The sequence below is a fragment of the Acartia tonsa genome, chromosome 11, assembly GCF_053477335.1.
Source record: "Acartia tonsa isolate MP-2025a chromosome 11, ASM5347733v1, whole genome shotgun sequence".
In the NCBI taxonomy this organism is placed as follows: Eukaryota; Metazoa; Arthropoda; class Copepoda; order Calanoida; family Acartiidae; genus Acartia; species Acartia tonsa.
In genome coordinates, this window is record NC_137270.1 from 4,936,047 (window position 1) to 4,956,703 (window position 20,657).

The 20,657-nt window shown below is 32.3% G+C and overlaps 1 protein-coding gene across 2 annotated transcripts in view; it reads right to left on the reverse strand.

Annotated features, from left to right (window-relative positions):
- Positions 1-16,832, reverse strand: part of LOC145331462 (acetylcholine receptor subunit beta-like 2) — a 37,235-nt gene extending 20,403 nt beyond the window's left edge. The window contains exons 1-11 of one of the 2 annotated variants that reach the window (XM_080176129.1): positions 16,702-16,832; positions 10,953-11,037; positions 10,451-10,516; positions 6,550-6,628; positions 4,980-5,032; positions 4,718-4,762; positions 3,842-3,919; positions 2,473-2,552; positions 1,581-1,617; positions 840-930; positions 16-87 (exon numbers count right to left, since the gene is read on the reverse strand). In XM_080176129.1, coding sequence (XP_080032255.1) covers positions 16-87; positions 840-930; positions 1,581-1,617; positions 2,473-2,552; positions 3,842-3,919; positions 4,718-4,762; positions 4,980-5,032; positions 6,550-6,628; positions 10,451-10,516; positions 10,953-11,037; positions 16,702-16,817 — 802 coding nt within the window. In that variant the 5' untranslated portion in view covers positions 16,818-16,832. Of the gene's footprint in view, positions 1-15; positions 88-839; positions 931-1,580; positions 1,618-2,472; positions 2,553-3,841; positions 3,920-4,717; positions 4,763-4,979; positions 5,033-6,549; positions 6,629-10,450; positions 10,517-10,952; positions 11,038-13,967; positions 14,203-16,701 lie in introns of those variants that run through there. The other variant, XM_080176128.1, reaches the window with a different exon arrangement.
- Between the last annotated feature and the right edge of the window lie 3,825 nt (positions 16,833-20,657).

Below are 20,657 nucleotides of genomic sequence, written 5' to 3' on the forward strand. Positions count from 1 at the left end.
GCATATTGTACTTACCGACGCATGGAATGATAAGATTAACAGTATAAAACAGGGTCTTCCTTCGCATGGTCAAAATAAAGGTGATGTCTAAATTTTTTAATATTTCATTTTTGTTTTTATTTTCAATGATATGAGTGCTTTCATACAAAGTGCACTGCTAACCTCTCAGCCCCTCCCCTTCACCTCTTATTTTTTAAAATAAATAAAGAGGGATTAGTTTTTTTACCTATGGCCAACCACTGCGTGGCTGACTAGTACCCAACATAATCTAACCTATCCTGACCTAAAGTAATAAACAAACAAAAGCAAAATTAACCCCACTCCCTCTCTTAATCTTAAGGGAAGGGGAAGGGGGGGTGTAACAGTGATAACACAAAATCATAGACGTCCAGGGGGGGGGGGGGTAAAGGGGTGATTACCCCCCCCCCCCAATAAAAAAATACCTCTATGAAATTAAGATTACCCCCCCCCAAAAAAAAAAAAAAAAATTTAATATTTAAAATTTTACCCCCCCCCCCCCAAAAAAATAAAAAGCTTGGACGCCCCTGCACAAAATAATAATTTCAAACTGTAAAGCTAGCATATAAAAAATCTATCAAGATCGAAACAAGACAAAATAAATAGGGATCATGGAAAGAAAAAAAAGTTTTCATAATAGCTTTTGATTTTATTATTTTAGGTTAGGTAAATATTAATGACTGCACCACAGGGGCTAGAAATAGGAGAAAAACTACTGTGAAAATACGACGAAACCCGCTACTTCGTTTACTTTCCATGATCCAAAATTGGTTCTTCAGTTGCAGTGCAGTGGTTGAGTGTAAAGTAAAATGAAAATTTCCCTGTCAAAAGTTTGTCTGGATATTCCGAGTCACTTGTCTCTGTTGTTCCATCCTCGCTTATCCTTTCCATCTCCTCGTAATTCTCTATGTTCTGAAAAAAATTTGAGTTTTTGAAAGAAATCGTCTTCGTTTAATTCAATCAATTAATAAATCGATAACATATTTAATTCCGCTCAATGTGCTTTTCATTAAGAATCAAAAACAGTACACTTTTTCAAAAAATAATTTTAGCTTGTTTTTTATTAAATCTTACGAGTAATATCTAATACTTTTATCAAAATAAAATTACGAATCTTATCTTAATATTCAAAAAATAATAATTTGAAAATGTTTTGATAAAAAAAATTTAAGAAAACTTAACAAAGCGCAAATCAAAAACCTATTTCATTAGCATTGTAATACCTATATTTGCGACAACTTTTATTACACATGAACTGTCAATTTTATACATTTACAAAACGGCTAGCTTTATTGCATTAAGGTTCCATGATGAATCTATATAGGAAATAAACGTCTATGGGTGAGCTCTATTGAGAACTGAAATCACCTTCCTTATTTTTAACAAATAAATTGAAAATAAAAGTAGGTTGGGGGGGACTGGAGTAATTTTTTTCTTATGCCTATCTCTTGGATAGGACCTAACCCTGTAGACCCATTTTTGCGGTGGCCTAACCCCGGGCTGGGGGGATTATTATATGCTCAAAAAGGAAATTTGAGAGGTAAATTATTAAAAAATCTTACCTTAGTTGCTGGTACTTCTAAAATATCCCATTCCACACTAAAATTTAAAACTTAGATAGACACAGGGTAAGTTCACTTTTTCTGAGTCAAAGAAGACCAACATAAGCAACAGACAGACAAACATAAAGGAGGTAATAGAATGACATAAACGATTCGACAGACAGACAAACAAGATTTATTTATTACTCTGTATGCCATATTTGTAATTCTTCTTTAATTATCTAAATAGGGCTGACAGATATTTTTATGGGCATCATCCTCTCAGGAATTTTTTTCAAATTTTCAAAATTTTGGTACCCTCCCCCTACTCTCTAGGCTATGCAGGCTAGGGTACCGAGCGCTGCGGCTAGGCAGGCAAGGGTGCTGATCGTCGCGACCAGAGCTCATAGTTCTATCGTGGAAGGACATTTTTAAAATTGAAAAAAATATTTCTAGGAGGATATACCTTTTTATGTAGGAGGGTGAAAAAAGGGGACAGGCAGGCCTTACCAATTTTTATTTAAGGGGGGTGTTGACAACTCCCCCTCCCCCCTGAACGTTAAGGTTCAAAATTGGAATAAGGTTTTGGTTAAGGTAAAGATAAGAATAATACCTAATCAAAGTGCAACTAATTTTATTATTCTTTTAAATTTTTATTTTTTTCTGGCTTAACACCATACTCATTTTTAATTTTATTTTCCAAATTTTAAATCTGAATTTAGTTAAAGTTTCCTTGCTCATATTATTTGAATAACTTTTTAAATATTGATGTCCTTGAAAAAAAGTTAAATTTCGATATTGAATGACAAGCATTCTTCAAATTTATTACATAAAAAAATTTATTCATGAAAAAAGTGAGAAATAAGAAACGAATATAAGTAAGCAAAGAAATATAAAAAGTGACATTTTTTACCTAAGATAGAATTCTGACAGATCAATTCCAATAGCTACGACATTATTCCCAGGCTCCTGGTTCATGTGCTTCAAATCAACCTACAAGTCAAATAGATTATACAGTGTCGTGCACAGGATTTTGATGTTAAAAGATGCAAAACTTTGGAATACTAATGAGCATTTATTAATAGATATTGTTTAAGTTGTGGTTAAATTATAATTTTCTAATTTGTGTCAATTTGACTTTAACAAAGAGTTCGATAATAATAAAGAGGGAGGGGACATTTTACATTTACATTACACTATTCTCCAAAGGTTTTTATATAATGTTATCTTTTTTTGACTTAACAACTTTTGGTACTTTTGTTGAATTTTGATTGGTTGGTTCATTAAGTTTAGCGTCTAAACGCTTCAAATAATAATTATAATAAACAAATAGGGTAATTTTGTGTATCAGTATTGGGGATATATATTAATGCTCGGCCATTGTCTTATCCCTTTAGATCACTGAGTTTATTTAAATTTTCAAAAAATAAACATACATATGTATTTTTGTATAGACCTATTATCTATACATTTATATTCTGTTTGTTAAAGGACGCCTGCAAGAAATAACACGCTTTAACTGCTGAAAGACTGCCACAAGAAGACCCAATACCCCAAATTTAAAGCTTTCAGCTTCAATAACAAAAAAGTTCTAGGCATTTCAAAATAACATTTTATGTACAATAGAATTTTTGAAAGATTTCCAATGCTCATAAAAGAAAAAACAATATTAAATTACGTCGCCTAGACACAAAATTATAACCTTATCTTTGTCAGAAACTTAGATTGCCTGTAACTGATTACATTTTTACAATAAAAACACCACATTTTATAGTCAAAATCTATGAAAAAAATTCGATTTAGATTGCATTTTAAAACGAAAATCATAGCGGAAACAAAGGGGTAAACTAATACAAGCTTAGCTGTGATTGGTTGTTAAGCTGATTCAGCCTTCTGATTGGCTACAGTACATTCGGTACAATGCAAGTAAAACTTAATTTTTTTTAATGATTTTGACTATAAAAATGGGTATTTTTATTGTAAAAATATAATTAGTTACTGGAAACCTAAATTTATAACAAAGCTTATAATTTTGTTTCTAGGCCATGTAGTTTAATTTCAAAGTTTTCAACATGAGCATTGCAATTCTTTCAAAATTTTTATGTACATAAAATGTCATTTTAAAATGCCTAGAACTTTTTTGTTATAGAAGCTGAAGGCTTCAAATTTGGGGTATTTGGTCTACTTGTGGCAGTCTTTCAGCAGTTAAAGCGTGGTATTTCTTGCAGACTTCCTTTAAGTTCGTACACTATACAAGTGTTGATGTTTGCACAATATTTTACCTGGTTTCCATCATAGGTCCAGGATCCAAATTTCATGTCACAGCTCTGCTCATCAAAGGGAAACCATTCAACGTTAATCTAAAATACAAACAAGGATGATAAAATGCATAACAAAAAATCACCACCAAATTGCAATTGTTCAGTTTGTAGAGTAGTGGTAACCTGCTCTAGTTTTAGAAAATATAAGTACCATGTTTGTGTTGTTGATGGTTTAGGAGCTACGCTAAGTGTGAGAAAGGCTGGAAAATATTTTATTTTATAGCTTTCAAACCGATCAATATCAGCTGGAATTAGGTCTTATTATTGTTATTTTTACTATCCGCGTAAATATTTCTATAATACGATGCGCTAAATAACTATTCTTCAGCTGTATTGGAATACACATTGTGTAACAATCAGACGAACAACCATGGTGAGTTATAGAGTAGTTTCTACTTGCTCATTGGTGAGAAATATAAGTCGTAACACATCCTTTTCCCATAGGAATATCCTTAAAACCATTTTTACTGACTGGCGTGGTGACAGTATATAGAATACACCCAAAATACTTCTTTAAGGCAATCTACCTGTTTAATGTTATTAAACACTTATAGGCCAGTAAGTTATCTAATCCTAAACTTTTGTTTTCTTTGCCCTACTGTGATTTGTATATACAGGGAGGGATCGGACATTGGGCTTTTTATTACACTTGATCCAATATTTTATATTCGTTAGCCCAAAAACTTTGGGAACTTTTGTTAAATTTTAATTGGTTGGTACTTTTAGTTGAGTGTCCAAAAGTTTCAAACACTAATTATAATGTACAAAAGGGGTAATTTTGTGTATTATCATTGGGATGTACATCTATTAATCCCTTTGGATTCCTGATTTGTATACCTGACAGGAAGATTTATAAATCGCTGGCGGAGTCCATTTTACATGTCCTGTGCAAATGGATATATTATTATATGGATGTTGCACCAGATTTTCATGTGCTACAATAAAGTGATACTTGCAGCTAAATTAACAATATAACTCATCAACTCACTTTACCCTTCTAATGAACAAACAACCTGACCGATAAATGAATTCCAAATTAGCAACCAAAATTGATGGAAAATTTTGCTCTGTCAATCTATCCACGTATTAATATATCCATTCCTGTGTACTTTAATTCAGCTTTTGTCATTAGCCTCACTTCATATGTTCCATCTAAAAACAAATTAGTTATTCATCGTATCGTATTATAGACAGATTTCCGCAGTTATGATAAATTAGAATATTAAAACTAGTTTTGTTAGCTATAGGGGCCGAAGTACCGGGCTAACAAAACTTATATTAATTTTATGATTTTCATTTAAGTCTTCGCAGAAAATTGTCTGTAATACGATGCTATAAATGATTTTTCAGTTAGCAGATCTAATCAAGCGGATATTAATCTGTTTCGTAGCCATACTGGAAACAAGGATGACAACATCCGTAAAAGCGAAGCACTGAAACTGTAGGACATACGGACATAAATACTTATGTAGTGTTAGAACTGAATAATCAGAATATAAATGTATAAGAGTCGAAGCAAAATTGTTACAGGAAAATGTTTATGGACATACTTACATTTTTAGGACTTGATTATAGAGTTGCTTCGCTTATAACATTATACTTTGTTGTCTCAGGAATCAACATACCAAAAATCAGATCAATTGGATGATTAGATCACATAAAAATTTGTTGTTAAAAAAGTAAAAAAATCAACATGTTTAAAATGGACGTACGGACATTCTTGTAATGATTATAGAGTTGCTACGCTTTCTAAATCGTACTACTAAAGGAATCACCATGCAAAGTTTGAAATCGATAGGACAATTCTAACATGTCTAAATTAACGAAAAAAGCTATCCATGTGTGACGGGCGGACGGACGGACCGACCCTAATTATAGAAAAGCTTAGCTTTTAAAAAGATTATTATATTGGGATAAGTAAGACAAAATCCATATGAAGCGAAGGAAAAAAACATGAAGGAACAAATTGAGATAATGAGCAGACATTTAGTTGTCATAATAAGAATAGAGAAAATTAAAAGAAAAAAAACAAAGACAAATCACGAAACCCTTAACAAATATTTATAGCAGTTGAAGCATGAAACAGATATACTGACAAAATAACAGCCAAAGGAATGTTCACTGTCTAACAAAATAAGCTGTCTAGGTATCTAAAAAAAAAGCAGCCGATAAAGTCACGTGTCTTGAAAAGCAGAAATTATCCATCCAAAACAATTCAAAAGGACAAACGGACAAATGATATTTCTTAGACAATAAGCTATAAAAATTGGAAAGAATTTTAATGAATATAATAGATTTAAAATCTGCATAAAATTTTAAGGAATTTTTATAAAATTCGTTTTTTGTATAATTCTTTATCTATAAGCGCAAATACAAATTAAGTTAAATAATTTTGACATCTGTGATTGGTGGATTGAAAACTATCTGCGCCCTGATTGGAGAAGCTTAAGTGACGTACATCATTCAACCAATTAGAGCGCAGGTAGTTTCCAATCCACCTATCCTATTGGTCAAAATTTATTAACTTAAATTGGATTTGCGCTTTTAAATAATGAATTATATAAAAAACGAATTTTATAAAAAAAAATCCTTAAAATTTTATGCAGATTTCAAATCTATTATATTCATTAAAATTCTTTCCAATTTTTATAGCTTATTAGACAACTTACCTGCGTTGTTATAGAGCACAATGTCAGGAAGCCAAATTCTTTCACTCGGCACATACAAAGTTTCTACCCCTCCATATTCCTAAAATTTATAAATCAGCCACAATTTAAATTAGTTATTTCCAGTATGAATAAGAAACCGATCAATAACCGCTGGGTTAGAACCGGTTCTCGGTCATACTAAAAAATAATTTCTAGCATCATATTACTGACAATTTTCTACGAATAATAAAATGAAAGTATAAAATTAATACAGGTTTTGGTAGCTCGGGACTTTGGCCTCTTTGGCTGAAGAAACTAACTTTAATCTTATATTTTTTCATTTTTATATCTGCGGAAAGCTGTCTATAATACAATGCGATAATTAACTATTATCATTTAATCATTTTATTGACAGAATAATTTAGTGATTTATTCCAGTATGAATTTCAGTACGCCTTCATTCATACTGTAATTGAAACATTATCGTATAAAACACGATAGAGAAAATTTAATATTTAGAAATCGGACTATAAACACCCACGGGGGTACTACGTAGGGTGCACAAAGCTCTCGTCGACCCGCGAAAAGTAAATATTTTATTGCTCTCCATGCACCATAGTGCACCATTGAACGTGATTCTTATTGCTTTCAACAACTTCTACTATCTAATTCCCTTTATTCGTTTTTAGTAGCGAAGCTACCCACAAGTTCATCTTGTCTTTTCGTCTGTCAGTCAGTAAAACCTTGGGGGAAACGGGATTTTCTCAGTTGCTGATCAAGAAAGAAGACTATTTTTTTTTGTGAAAACTCTCAATACTTAAAGATCATCCAGTAGGTAATTTACTCTGAAAGTCGGTCTGATAAAATATAAATATTTAAAAATATAAGAAAGGTTTAGCTTTTATTCAAAAAGATTTATTCTTGATTTAAAAAAAAATTTAATCTCTTTGTCCGTATTCCCACGATTTTTTGGGCTTCGCTAATTATGGATGTTGTCATCCTTGTTTTATTCTTATTGATGTAGAATTTTACAAGCAAATCTCGATTCTGCAAACTGCGGCAAAAAATGGCATAGCCAATGCATTATTAATAGCTATAGAAAACAAACCGAACTAACCGTAAGCAAAGCAACATCAACGCTAAATTATAAATTCACAATAATTTACTAATTAAGAAAATAAGTGCTAAATGAGAAAAGAAGAGCAAGAAAAAATGATGAAAATTGAAAATTAAGAAATAGGTAATGTATTACTGAATTAGTTTATAGAATTTTGTTATTAGCCATCGGGGATTATTCTTATTATGAGCTTAAAACTACTATGTAAGGCTATTTGAGAAATTGTTCCATTAAAAATCTGTAAAGATAAGTTGATACAATTACAGGCACGAAATTTAATAGATCTTTCAACTGTATTTGTATTTATTGCTGGAGGAGAAACAGATTTTTTACCATCCCCTAAAAATAAACAGCTTGGACGTCCTTGATTAAGATCTTACAAAGTTAAAATAAAAAGATAATAATTTACATCACTTTCCCTAGTATCCTATCAATTCCAAAGCAGAAGTTTATAAGGGAGGAAGGGAGGGGACAATGGATTGAATATTCAATATTTTAGGGTCTCAAACCTTGGGGACCAGCTTAAAGTGTTTGTGAAATATTTAGAATGAATTTGGGGACTTTGGAGACTTGCGCACAATTGCCGCGGAATTAGTTATGAATCTAGCAGACAAAAATAAAAAAGCAAACAATTAACACATTATCTAGCAGACAAAACATCTATATAGTATAAAAATATTTCGGCTGGTTCTAACAAATATTTTTTTCTCATGAAAATGTCATTTCTTGTCTAGAAACTGTATTGTGATATTTGTGTAATAAACAATCTTAGAACCCTTAAAGAGGGATTTTTTTTGACAACCATAAACACTTTATAAATTTCTGGATATTTTCTGGATAAATCTGGTTTTCATGGCCATTCAGCGAAAACTCTTAAATTGAATTAATTGCCCATTGTCCCCTCCCTTCCTCCCTGGAAATTTACACAGAGAAACGTTGATATTTATCATCAATTGTGGTATCTCTGTATCACTGAATTATTACCATTGCATATTGTCAATATTCTATGCATTCTAATATGGAGTCAAAAGGAGGTAGGGCAAGGTTGATTTGAGATAAATCATTGATACACAAAGCAATATTTAAGGATTATTGTATAATTTTTAGGGAGACTATTTAATAATTCTTTTAGGTATAGTCCGTTTCGTGGCAACGCACCATAAGTTGCGATTTCTCGTATTTTTCACAGTAGGTTTTCTCCTATTTCTAGCCCCTGTGGGGGGGGGGGGGAGGCTTTAACCCTGCGGGGCCAATTGCCTAACCATCTGGGGCAATCACCTAACCCAATATTATCTAATCTAACCTAAAATAACTTTGAAATGGACATTTTAAAAATACGACGAATCGCCCCTTAAGGGGCGTTGCCACGAAAAGGACTATTCCCATTCTTATAAATTTTTCGATTTTCTTTTTATTTAATTTTATATGTTTTTTTTTATAGATTTCGATTTGAGATACCCTTGATTACCCGTTTTTAATGCTTTTTTTCCTGTAACTTTTGGATATCATGGTTCTTGTTACATAATGCTTATTGTGTATTCTTTTTGTTTCCTTAATTGATTGATACAAAAGTATTGATCTCTCTATATACCACTTTCCAATAAAAGGTAAATACATCAACATGTCCAAGAAAACTATATCAAGCAAGGACGCCCAAGCTTTTTATGAGAGTGGGGGGGATTAGAATTTTAAAAGGTCTTGGGGGGGGGGGGGTTAAAATAAGAGTTTTTAAAGGGGAGGGGGGTTTCTGATTCATTTTAAAATTTGTTGTTGGTGGTTTAATACCCTTTTACCACCCTCCCTTGGACGTCCTTCAAAAAGCCAAAAAACTAATATAACAGTCAAATAAGTATACAGACGAATTATGTTGTTTAGTAGATGCGTATGTTTTAATCAGGGGAATAGTCACAAGATTTTTTTGATGGCTTTAAATTTAATGCCTTTTTCTATAAAAAAATAGTTGAAATTAAATTTTTTCAGAATTATTGTCTTAAACCAAGGAAAAGCAAGTAAACCTACTGCAGTAACATATATTTAATTTGTTTCCAATAATATAGATATAATTTATAAACATTCGCCATATTCTTTTCAAAAAAAAATATACAGTTCCTAAAATGCATAAGAGAGGGGACTGGGGTATTCAGATTTTATTCTTCTCTTTTTAGAGATCTACATAGATATGATGTAGGAAATAAGATTTTTTCTATGGAAAGGGTTTTCTTAGAGCTATCGTAGGGGGCCAACACCCCCCTCCCCTCTCTTGTTTAAATATTTCAAGATCAATATTAGCTATATTGCAAAGTGTGGAATGTTTTAAAATCTTACTGGACAGACATACATTTACATACATAGATACAGATAGCCAGACATACTGTTACTTTTGAAAACAGTATAAATAACTCGACAAATAAAAAGTTTAACACGTAGGGTTGTTTAAACTAGGATGACACCATCCCTAAATGCAAAGTTATCTTTGAATTCAAACGAATATTAACAAGTTGAACATTAATATATAAGTCTAAACAAAATTGTATACAGAATTGTTTAAATACAGGATACTGAATAAGGACGTTCTTACACTTTTAGGGTATAATTAATTATTGAGATGCTTCGCCCATAATATTTTAACTTGTTGTTATCAATTAAATTTAAAAATAAGACGAATAGGATAATTATCATACCAAAAATTGTTGTCAAAATGTAAGTCAAAAGTAAAAACATTCTAGAGACGATAATAGAGTTGTTAAACTTTTAAAATCATATCAGGAATCATTATCTGTATAAAAAGTGTGTTGCCCGCCATACCTCTGGGTCCCATCTGAGTTTATAATCCATCCAGGTTTGGTCCACCCACACGTTCGTTGTCATAACCTGAACATTAGTTATTTATCGTATTGTAGACAGCTTTCATTCTATTTTGAATTGAAAGAAAAATAGGGAAGTGGGTTGGGTGTAGTTTTTTGTTAGTTTATTATTACTTTAAAACAGGTAAGTTAGGTTATATTGGGAATGGGTTAGTCCTCCGGCAGGTATTATGCACAGGGAAAGAATTTAACCACTACCTTTTAACTCACTTTTCTGTTGGTCTACTCATGGTTCGAATCTCGGCTAAACAACATGGCATGACCAAAGACTTTAAAATTGAATCCTACTGCTGCTAAGTCAGGTGCGCGACATAAATATTTAGAGGTAAGGGAATGCCTTTGCCCAAATCAGGCGCAACTTATCACCAAAAAAGGGTGTGCAAATAAATGGTTGGTCTCTAAAGGCTCTTCAGGCTATATGAAAAGCAAAAAAATACACCCACCTGGTTTTTCAGATCAACATCAATAATCTGTGAAAGCTTCAAACCAAGTTTGACCACAAGTGTATCAGTGAAGTTAGATACAGGCCTACAAACACAGAATATTATATCAGTCCAAGGCTGGATATAATTTATACCAAAGGGACGCAATTTTTAAGAACAGATAAAAAAGCAAAAGTACAATTAGATTTGGTTGTTTTATATAGATTTCATGCATTAAAATATATATAATACAAAAAAGTTTTAGAAATAATATACAAAAGAAAAAGTTAAGAAAAAAAATAAAAAGTTATAAAAAATTACATTACATACAAGGCAAAGGACTCAATTTCATGAATTCTCTGCTTATAATATTTTTCAATCATTACGTGCTTAATTTTTTTAAAAATAAAAGTGTAACTCTTAAATTATTGCCTAGTTTCTTAGGATGTTCTGACCTAAATTTTCAAAAGAATATTAAAGAGTTATATATCGCATCATGTTGTAGACATCTTTCCGTGGATATTAAGATTAAAATGCAAAAATTATAAGATTAATTAAGTTTAGTTGGCCGCGAGGGGCCGAATGCCCTGGCAAATTAAACTGGTATTGATTTTATGATTAATACTTTATTATTCATGGAAAATTGTCTATAATACATGCTTTTTAGTATAGATAAGAACCGGTTCTAATCCTGCGGATATTACTTGGTTTCGAAGCCATACTGGAAAATTTGTTACAAAATCCTTATAATAAAGTAACAGGATGTTTGTGTGTTTGTGTGTTTGTGTGTTTGTGTGTTTGTCTGTACCGAAGGATCTCGCTAACCGCTGAACCGATCGGGTTCTCCTTAACAGGGTAGCTTCTCATAGGTCCCGGGAAGGTTTATAACTATTTTCTTGGGGGGTGGGACACCCCCAACCCCCCCCAAAAAATTAAAAATCCCCCCCCCCAAAAAAAAAAAAATTTAATTTTTTTTAACAAAAATGAAAAATGTGGGGGGGGGGGCACCCCCCCTCCCAAAAAAAAAAATTTTCGTCCCCCCCCAAATTTTTTTTTACTTTTTCTTTTAAAATCTAAAATAAGAAATTGAATTATTATATTCGACTCTCTCCTCCTCAAGTGCCCCTAGAGGCCTCTAGGGGCGTAGCCGCTAGTAAGCAAATAAATTAAAACATGCACAAATACTTTGTTAAAGTCAAACTATATACTAAATAATTAGTTATATTCTTCAATATAATAACATTTTTGAATAACTGTTAAAAATAATTATTTATATATCTTTCTTCTGATTTTCTCAAAAATTTTTATATAAAATTAACAGGAAGTTGGTGTGCCGTCTGTCTGTCTGCCTGTAAGTGTGTACATCGATAAGAATCTTGCTAACCGATAAACCGATATGGTTTTCTTTACAATAAAGCTTCTCAAAGGTACTGGGAAAGTTTTCATCAATTTTTGAGGAGGGTGCCACCACCCTCTAAGGATAAATAGCCCCCCAAAAAGTACCCTCCAAAATTTTTAACTTTACCTTTTTAAATTAAAAAATTAGGGGGTAAACTTCTCACCCACCTCAAGAGGCCTCTATGGGCGTAGCCGCTAGTCATATAAAGGTGTTTATTTAATTTAAATGGTTTTTGCAAAAATAACGTCAACAACACACTGAAAGTGCCAAACATTGCATTGGTGCTATAACAACATTTAACTGTGCAATAAAAAAAACCTAAGCAAACACATGGGGTTGAAAGAAAGAGGGGTGTAAGTATCCTTAATCATTAATTTCAAACTTATTATCTTTATAATTTATTTCTATCATAGTCCTAGGATAGCAACGAAATGATTTTTTATAGACCTTTTAATTCATCCAAAAATGGTATCTTTTAATCTTACTCTTAATTTTTGTTATTGTAAATTTTAGTAAAAGGAGCGCCAATCTAGCTAATACCATTATTGCCCATCTATAATACAAAGTAGAACGATGTCTGTCTGTCTGTCTGTCCGTCTGTCTGTCCGTCTGAAGCTTAAGATCTCAGTAACCACTGAACCGATTGGGCTCTACTCTTTAGGGAATGTACCTACTGGTCCTGTGATGGTTTTAAGCTATTTTCTTGGGGGGTGGGACACCCTTAACCCCCCCAAAAAATGAAAAATACCCCCCCCCAAAAAAAATTTTTTTTTTTTACTTTTTCTTTTTAAATCTAAAATACAAAAATTAGTTTGATCAAACCTCTTGGGGCAAAGCCCCTAGAGGCTAGGGGCGAAGCCGCTAGTAAATTATAAAGTAAAAGAAAATAGGGGGAATGAGCTATATGTAAATCTGACCACAGGGTTTGGGACCCTGTCCCGATTTTTTATTGGGTCTTTGAAATCAGCTAATAGGGTCGGTAATATAGATACAGCCTAGTCCCATCATGCTGGCAGACAAAAAAGGTCCCCATAACTTGGTATAGATTATACATCTATACTTATACATTTATTGCCCATGTATCAGACAACTGGGATTTTTCTGTGACACCAAAAAGCAATATAGTAGGTAACTTAAAATTTTTATCTATAAAATTTTCCTAATTTACTGTATAACAATATACTCTTAGTTAGCAGGTAAACTTTAGGAACTTCGTGTATAGCAAATTTAACAGTTTACTAGTTTCTTTCAAAAGAAGTTTCTCACACACTGTTTTTCGGATCTAGTGCAATTCACGGTAAAAATGTTTCTGGATTCGATTCTCTCCAAAATCCTATGAAAGCCTATAAATAATCTGGAATATCGTCGATCTAATGATGCACAGGGAAAGCTTCACAAAAGAAAAAAAACGTGTAAAATAAGTCTTTTTCGCGCAATTATGTGCACTGCAAGATACCTGTGCCATATTGATTAATGACTATTCAAGATTATTTGCACACCTTCTTCTGTTGGTTAAAATTCTGTGCCAACATAATCTATACATTAGCTTATATCTTAGCAGCTTAAAAGTTCGTAGATTTCTGGAGATAATCGTTACCAGGAACATATGACCATGAACTGCACTAGATCCATCTTACCTAATTAATCTATTATAGTTGTGAAGTAAGTCAACATATAATCTTTTAGCATGTGGATTACTGAGCGCAGGAGCTGCGAGCACCCACACACACACTAACAACCTCCAGATTAGTAATTTCATCCTACCATTAGTTTTAGTAGTTTCTGAAATAGTTTTGGGTTAAAAATTTGAGCACAATTGATCCTCATTCACAACAGCATGTCTGTAACTCCTAAAAGTCAATCACAAACAATATTTTATGAAATATCCTTTAAAGTACGAGTGGACTACAATCCTACCCCATTCCCTCCCACATTGGCTTTTTTGTTAACCCAATTTCAGTGGGGGGGGGGGGGGGTACTAAATAAATTTAATTATGTGAAAGGTAAAAGTGCAAAATTTTCTGATTTTTCAAACGAATAACTTTGCTTTTGATTGTGTTTGATATCTCTTACAATTTTCGAGATAGCAGGTAATGTCATTTTACAACCCCCCCCCCCCCTCCCCATGGAATAATCTCCCTAGAATAGAGTTTTAAAACCTTGTAGATAACGTCAAAACAATTATAAAATTAAAAGTTGACCATTAAAGAAAGTTTGACAATTTTTTTATTTTATGATTTTTTGGTTAGGGTTGTTGAAAAAACTGGTTTAGCCTTTTCACCCCCTCTTTTTATATTTTTTTGGAAGGGGAGGATTAAATATGTGGTCCACAAATACTTTCAGGGATTTTCCATAATTTCTGAATTTAATTGTTATATCCTCAGGGAGAAAGGAAGAGCAACCTTATAAATGTTGAAGGTTTATTAAACAAAATACGGGGGAAAATAAGGTACTTCATCCTTTTTCTCTGAATCTATACAATCACAAGGTTTGTAAATGGAAGGATAAGGCATCCGAATATAATTTTGTTCATAGGTTAGGGTTTCAAAGTACTGAAGTATCTCTAAGGAAGGTTCTGTATGTGCATTTTGAAATTTAAAGACTAATATGACAAAAGGATTCAGATGTTATATCCATTTCACTTTAAACCTTTTTCTACGTTGAAGAAACTTGACTATAAAAAAAATAATATGTTCGAAGAAAACAAAAAAAGATTTTAAATAGGATTGAATAAATTTCAGTACAGTAAAAGAAAGTAAATTGTGAAACAGTAAATATATTCTGATATAAAAGTAACAGAAGGTTTATATGTCTTTCTGAGGCTTAATATATCTATAACCTTTTGACCTATATGGTTCTCCTTTGCAATGGAGCATCTTATAGGTCCAGGGGAGGTTCATAATTATTTTGTGGATGGTGACCTCCACCCTCCTCAGAGAAAACAACTGGAAAGCATATCTAATTTTTTTTTTCTTTTTTAAAACTAAAATGGAAAATGAAGGACCTCCAATAGAGGCGAAGCCGCTAGTTTATTAAAGTCTTATTTTGATTCACTGATTCAAAAGACCTTCTTTCAATGTAATTTTTAATCTATCCATGCGATGTTCATTTCAAAATATCAGTCTAAATAAGTTAAAATTCGTATATGCTTTAAATCTTGATTTTATATCTAATATTTTTAACTTATTTGAACTGTTTTTATCGGGGCTCGGCAGCTGTGACACAGCCGTGAAAAGCCTCAAGTTTAAACCAGCTTCTGTGCAAAAAAAAATCTAAAACAATGATTTCCTTGTTTAAGAAAAGGTTTAGACATTCAGTTAAGTTTTAAAGATATGATATAATGCTTTTTTACTGTGGCTTATACGCAGGTGACGCGAAGCTGCTGCCGAGCCCTGTTTTATGTTACTAAAATTGACTCAGGATAAAAAATGACAATACAATTACACATACCACATTATATTATAATAAACTAGCGGCTTCGCCCCTAGCCTCTAGGGGCTTTGCCCCTAGAAAAAAAATAATTTTCTGCACCAGCACCAGCAGCACCAGCTGCACCACCTGCACCTGCACCAGCAGCTGCACCAGCAGCACCAGGAGTATTTTTTGGGGGGGGGTAAATTTTCATTTTTGGGGGGGTTGGGGGTGTCCCACCCCCCAAGAAAATAGCTTAAAACCACCACAGGACCAGTAGGTATATTCCCTGAAGAGTAGAGCCCATTCGGTTCAGCGGTTACCGAGATCTTAAGCTTCAGACGGACAGACGGACAGACGGACAGACGGACAGACAGACGGACAGACATCGTTCTACTTTGTATTATAGATAATTAAAATTCTATTTCATTCCATTAAGAAGTAAAATATATCTGAAAGGAAAGGAATTGGAAAAGCAAAAAAAAGAAGTTTGAAAGAGAAGAAAATGTAAAAAAAAAAGGAGGGAAAATATTTCTGCTTTTGCGTTAGAAATAATTTTATTGTAAAATAATTCAAATTAAGGGCCAAACTTGTTTCAAAATTAACATTAATATCAATACGAATTCTTATTTTTATTGAAAATGCTCATAAAACTATTCTTTTTATATTTTCAGTTAACTACTTAAGGTCGACAATGTTACATCAGTTTGTTATTTTTTTAAAAAATTTTAACAAGGATGACAACATCCATAAATAGCGAAGCACAAAACATTCATGGCTGGACAAACATATATAGTGAGTTATATATAGAACAGACGGACTGGCCCTGATTATAGAAAAACCTTTGCTTGTAATAAAAGGGCATGTAAATATCAAAAAAAATCTATTTTTAGTAGCGAAGATACTCTATAATTAACTTTGTCTGTCCGTTTTGTTTTGCCTCACTGTATTATCCCTTACCTAATCAACCTATTGTAATTATGAAGCAGGTCATCATATAGTCTTTTTGCGTGAGGATTCCCCTCGCAACCAAAGGTCAGATAACTGATAAGATATAATAATATTAACTTCTTCATTCTGACATATTTAAAATATCTGAAAAATAGAAATATTAAGTTCAGTAGAGGAAAACTTTTGAAAACTTTCTCAAAAAGCTTCTACGTGAAGGATTGCTATTCAGGTTTAGCGGTTAGCTAGATCTTTAGGTACACACACACACACACACACACACACACACACACATAAAAAGACACACATATTGTAAGTAATGAATAATCCTTATTAAAAGCGAAGCTTTTCTATAATTAGGGTCGGTCCGTCCGTACGTCCGTAACGGATAGCTTTTTTCGTTAATTTAGGCATGTTAGAATTGTCCTATCGATTTCAAATTTTGCATGGTGATTCCTTTAATAGTTAGGTACGATTTAGAAAGCGTAGCAACTCTATAATCATCACCAAAATGTCCGTACGTCCATTTTAAACATGTTGATTATTTTACTTTTTTTAACAACAAATTTTTATGTGATCTAATCATCCGATTGATCTGATTTTTGGTATATTGATTCCTGGGACAACAAAGTATAATGTATTCAGCGAAGCAACTCTATAATCAAGTTCTAAAAATGTAAGTATGTCCAAAAATATTATCCTGAATCAAGCAGTTTTTCAACAAATTTACTTACAATTTTGCTTTGACACTTATACATTTATATTATGATTATTTGGTTCTGACACTATACAAGTGTTAATGTATGTTTGTCCTACCGTTTCAGTGCTTCGCTTTTATGGATGTTGCCATCCTTGTTATACAACAACTAGTGGCTGCAACCATAGATTTTCATAAATGAATAGATAATAACATGCTCTAGCCTAAATAAAGCTTCCCTGTAAAGTCAATAACAAGATCTAAAATGACAAGGAAAAAACTAACTTTTTATATGATAAAAAAAATTTTGATTAAAAAAACTATCACAATAACACTATATTGGATCTTATCGCATTATAGAAAGTTTTCCGTGGTTTTTAAATAAAATTATAGTATATAAATACCATCTTGTTACCTCAGGGCTAACAAAATTTCTTTAAATGTTAAAATTTATTATTATAATATCCGCGAAAAGCTGTATATAATACGATGCAATAAATAACTATTATCACTACAAAACATTCGCAATGGATTTTTTTTCTAGCTTTGTTGTGTATGAAGATTGAGCATATTAACAGGACTCTGAGAGTTATCTTCATATATATACACCTAGGTTTACATCTGTGGAACAGTATAATTCTCAGGGAAGTGGGATACACTATTTACATATTAAGTCTAATATACAGCAAAAGATGAATAGAAAAACGTAAAGTCTGTCTGTATTTCTTACTGGTCAGATTTGGTTCTCCATTGCATTTAATCATTTTTAGGTCCTACGAAGATTTATAACTATTTTAGGGGAGGGTACCATAACCCTTCAAAGAGAAATCATCACTGCACAAAAAAAATTCATATTTTTCCTTTCAAAACTAAAGGAATAGTGGAGGGTCTCCACTCTACCCCAACCCTAGGCCTCTAACATCAAATTAAAAGTCTTAAAATTAAGCATTTTGAACCAATTTAAAGATTATCCATAAAAATAACTGGCTTTTATTGTATGTTTTAATAATAAGAAGAACTCAAAAATCCAGAAATAGACTAAAACATGTCTAGGACCAATACAAACCAATTGTTCCTGCCGTTTACGAGATAATACTGGGAATACTAAATAATACATGTCATTATTTCAGTATTAAAGGAAATCTAATTTTATGATCTAGTCTCCCTCAACCCTGCTCGGGACCTCGAATAGGCCCATTCTTTTAACATCCACCCCCATTATCCCCTTCCCCCTCTTTTTCTTTTTCTCTGTAACATCTCACAGAGGTTCTCTCCGAAATCTCTAGGGTGTGTGTGTGTGTGTGTGTGTGTGTGTGTGTGTGTGTGTGTTAGATATATGTGTGTGCGAGTGTGTGTGTTGAGAGAGAGAGAGAGAGAGAGAGAGAGAGGATAGATGAGAGATGAAGAGAGAAAGGGAAGGTTTGTTATTTATAGCATCGTATTATAGACAGCTTTCCAGGGATAGTAGAAATAAGAATTATAAGATTAAGACCAGCTTTTCCTGGGCTAACAAAACTTTTATTAGTTTTATGTTATTTTCATTTTAATGATCGAATAAAGTTGTCTGTGATACGATGCTACATATGATTTTTTAGTATGACCCAAACCGGTTCTAATCCAGCGGATAATAATCTGTTTCGAAGCCATACTGGAAATAAGTTTTATATGAGTCAATTTACACCCCACCCTTTTATTACACCCCTCCAAGTATTTTTACCACACATACAAGTGTTTATATACGTGTTTGTGTGTGTGTGTTTGTGTGTGTGTGTGTTTGTGTGTGTGTGTGTGTGTGTGTGTGTGTGTGTAAACAAAAAAACATCTGTTTGTAATAATATGGAGGTCAAATATTAGGGAAGACGAAAACAAAATCAAGGATGACAACATTCAAAGTCAGCGAGCGAGGTCATGCAGATATTTGCAGCGCAGCTATCCTTTGTAACTATATATCTACGTCATAACTACGTCGTCAGAATAGAGAGTTTAAAGGAAGCCTGCAAGAAATACCACGCTTAAACTGCTGAAAGACTGCCACAAGTAGACCCAATACCCAAAATTTGAAGCCTTCAGCTTCTATAACAAAAAAGTTCTAGGCATTTTAAAATGACATTTTATGTACAATGAAAATTTTGAAAGAATTTGATTGCTAATATTACAAATTTTGAAATTAAACTATGTGGCCTAGAAACAAAATTATAAGCTTATTTTTGTCATAAATTTAGATTGCCAGTAACTAATTATATATTAACAATAAAAATACCCATTTATATAGTCAAAATCATTAAAAAAAAATTAAGTTTAACTTGCATTGTACTGAGTGTACTGTAACCAATCAGAAGGCTGAATCAGCTTAGCAACCAATCACAGCTGAGCTTGCAGAAGTTTCCCCCTTTGTTTCCGCTATGATTTTTGTTTAAAAATGCAATTTAAATTGAATTTTTTTCATAGATTTTGATTATTAAATGTGGTGTTTTTATTGTAAAGATGTAATCATTTACTGGCAATCTAAATTTCTGACAAAGATAAGGTTATAATTTTGTGTCTAGGCGACGTAATTTAATGTTGTTTTTTCTTTTATGAGCATCGGAAATCTTTCAAAATTTCCATTGTATATAAAATGTTTTTTTGAAATGCCTAGAACTTTTTTGTTATTGAAGCTGAAGGCTTTAAATTTGGGGTATTGTGTCTACTTGTGGCAGTCTTTCAGCAGTTTAAGCGTGGTATTTCTTTCAGACTTCCTTTAAGGGCATAGAATGACTAAAATTTAATTTATTTAAGTAAAATTATATTACATGGTCTTAAGTGGTTTTATTTGAAAAGAAAATATTGATAATTATTAACTTTATAGCAATGCTTGTTATGGGCATAAAATTGATCCATTTTATTATCTAATTCTAAATTATTCTTAATGGAAAGAAAACTAAACAAGGATGACAACATCCATAAAAGCGAAAAACTGAAACGGTAGGACAAACGGACATTAACACTTGTATAGTGTCTGAACTGAATAATCAGAATATAAAAGTATCGAAAGAGTCGAAGCAAAATTTAAGTAAATTTTTTGGAAAACTGCTTGATATAGAATAATGTTTATGGACATACTTACATTTTTAGGACTTGATTATAGAGTTGATTCGCTTATACTATTGTTCTTTGTTGTCCCAGGAATCAATATACAAAAAATCAGATCAAACGGATAATTAGATCACATAAAAATTTTTTGTTAAAAAGTAGAAAAATCAACATGTTTAAAATGGACGTACGGACATTC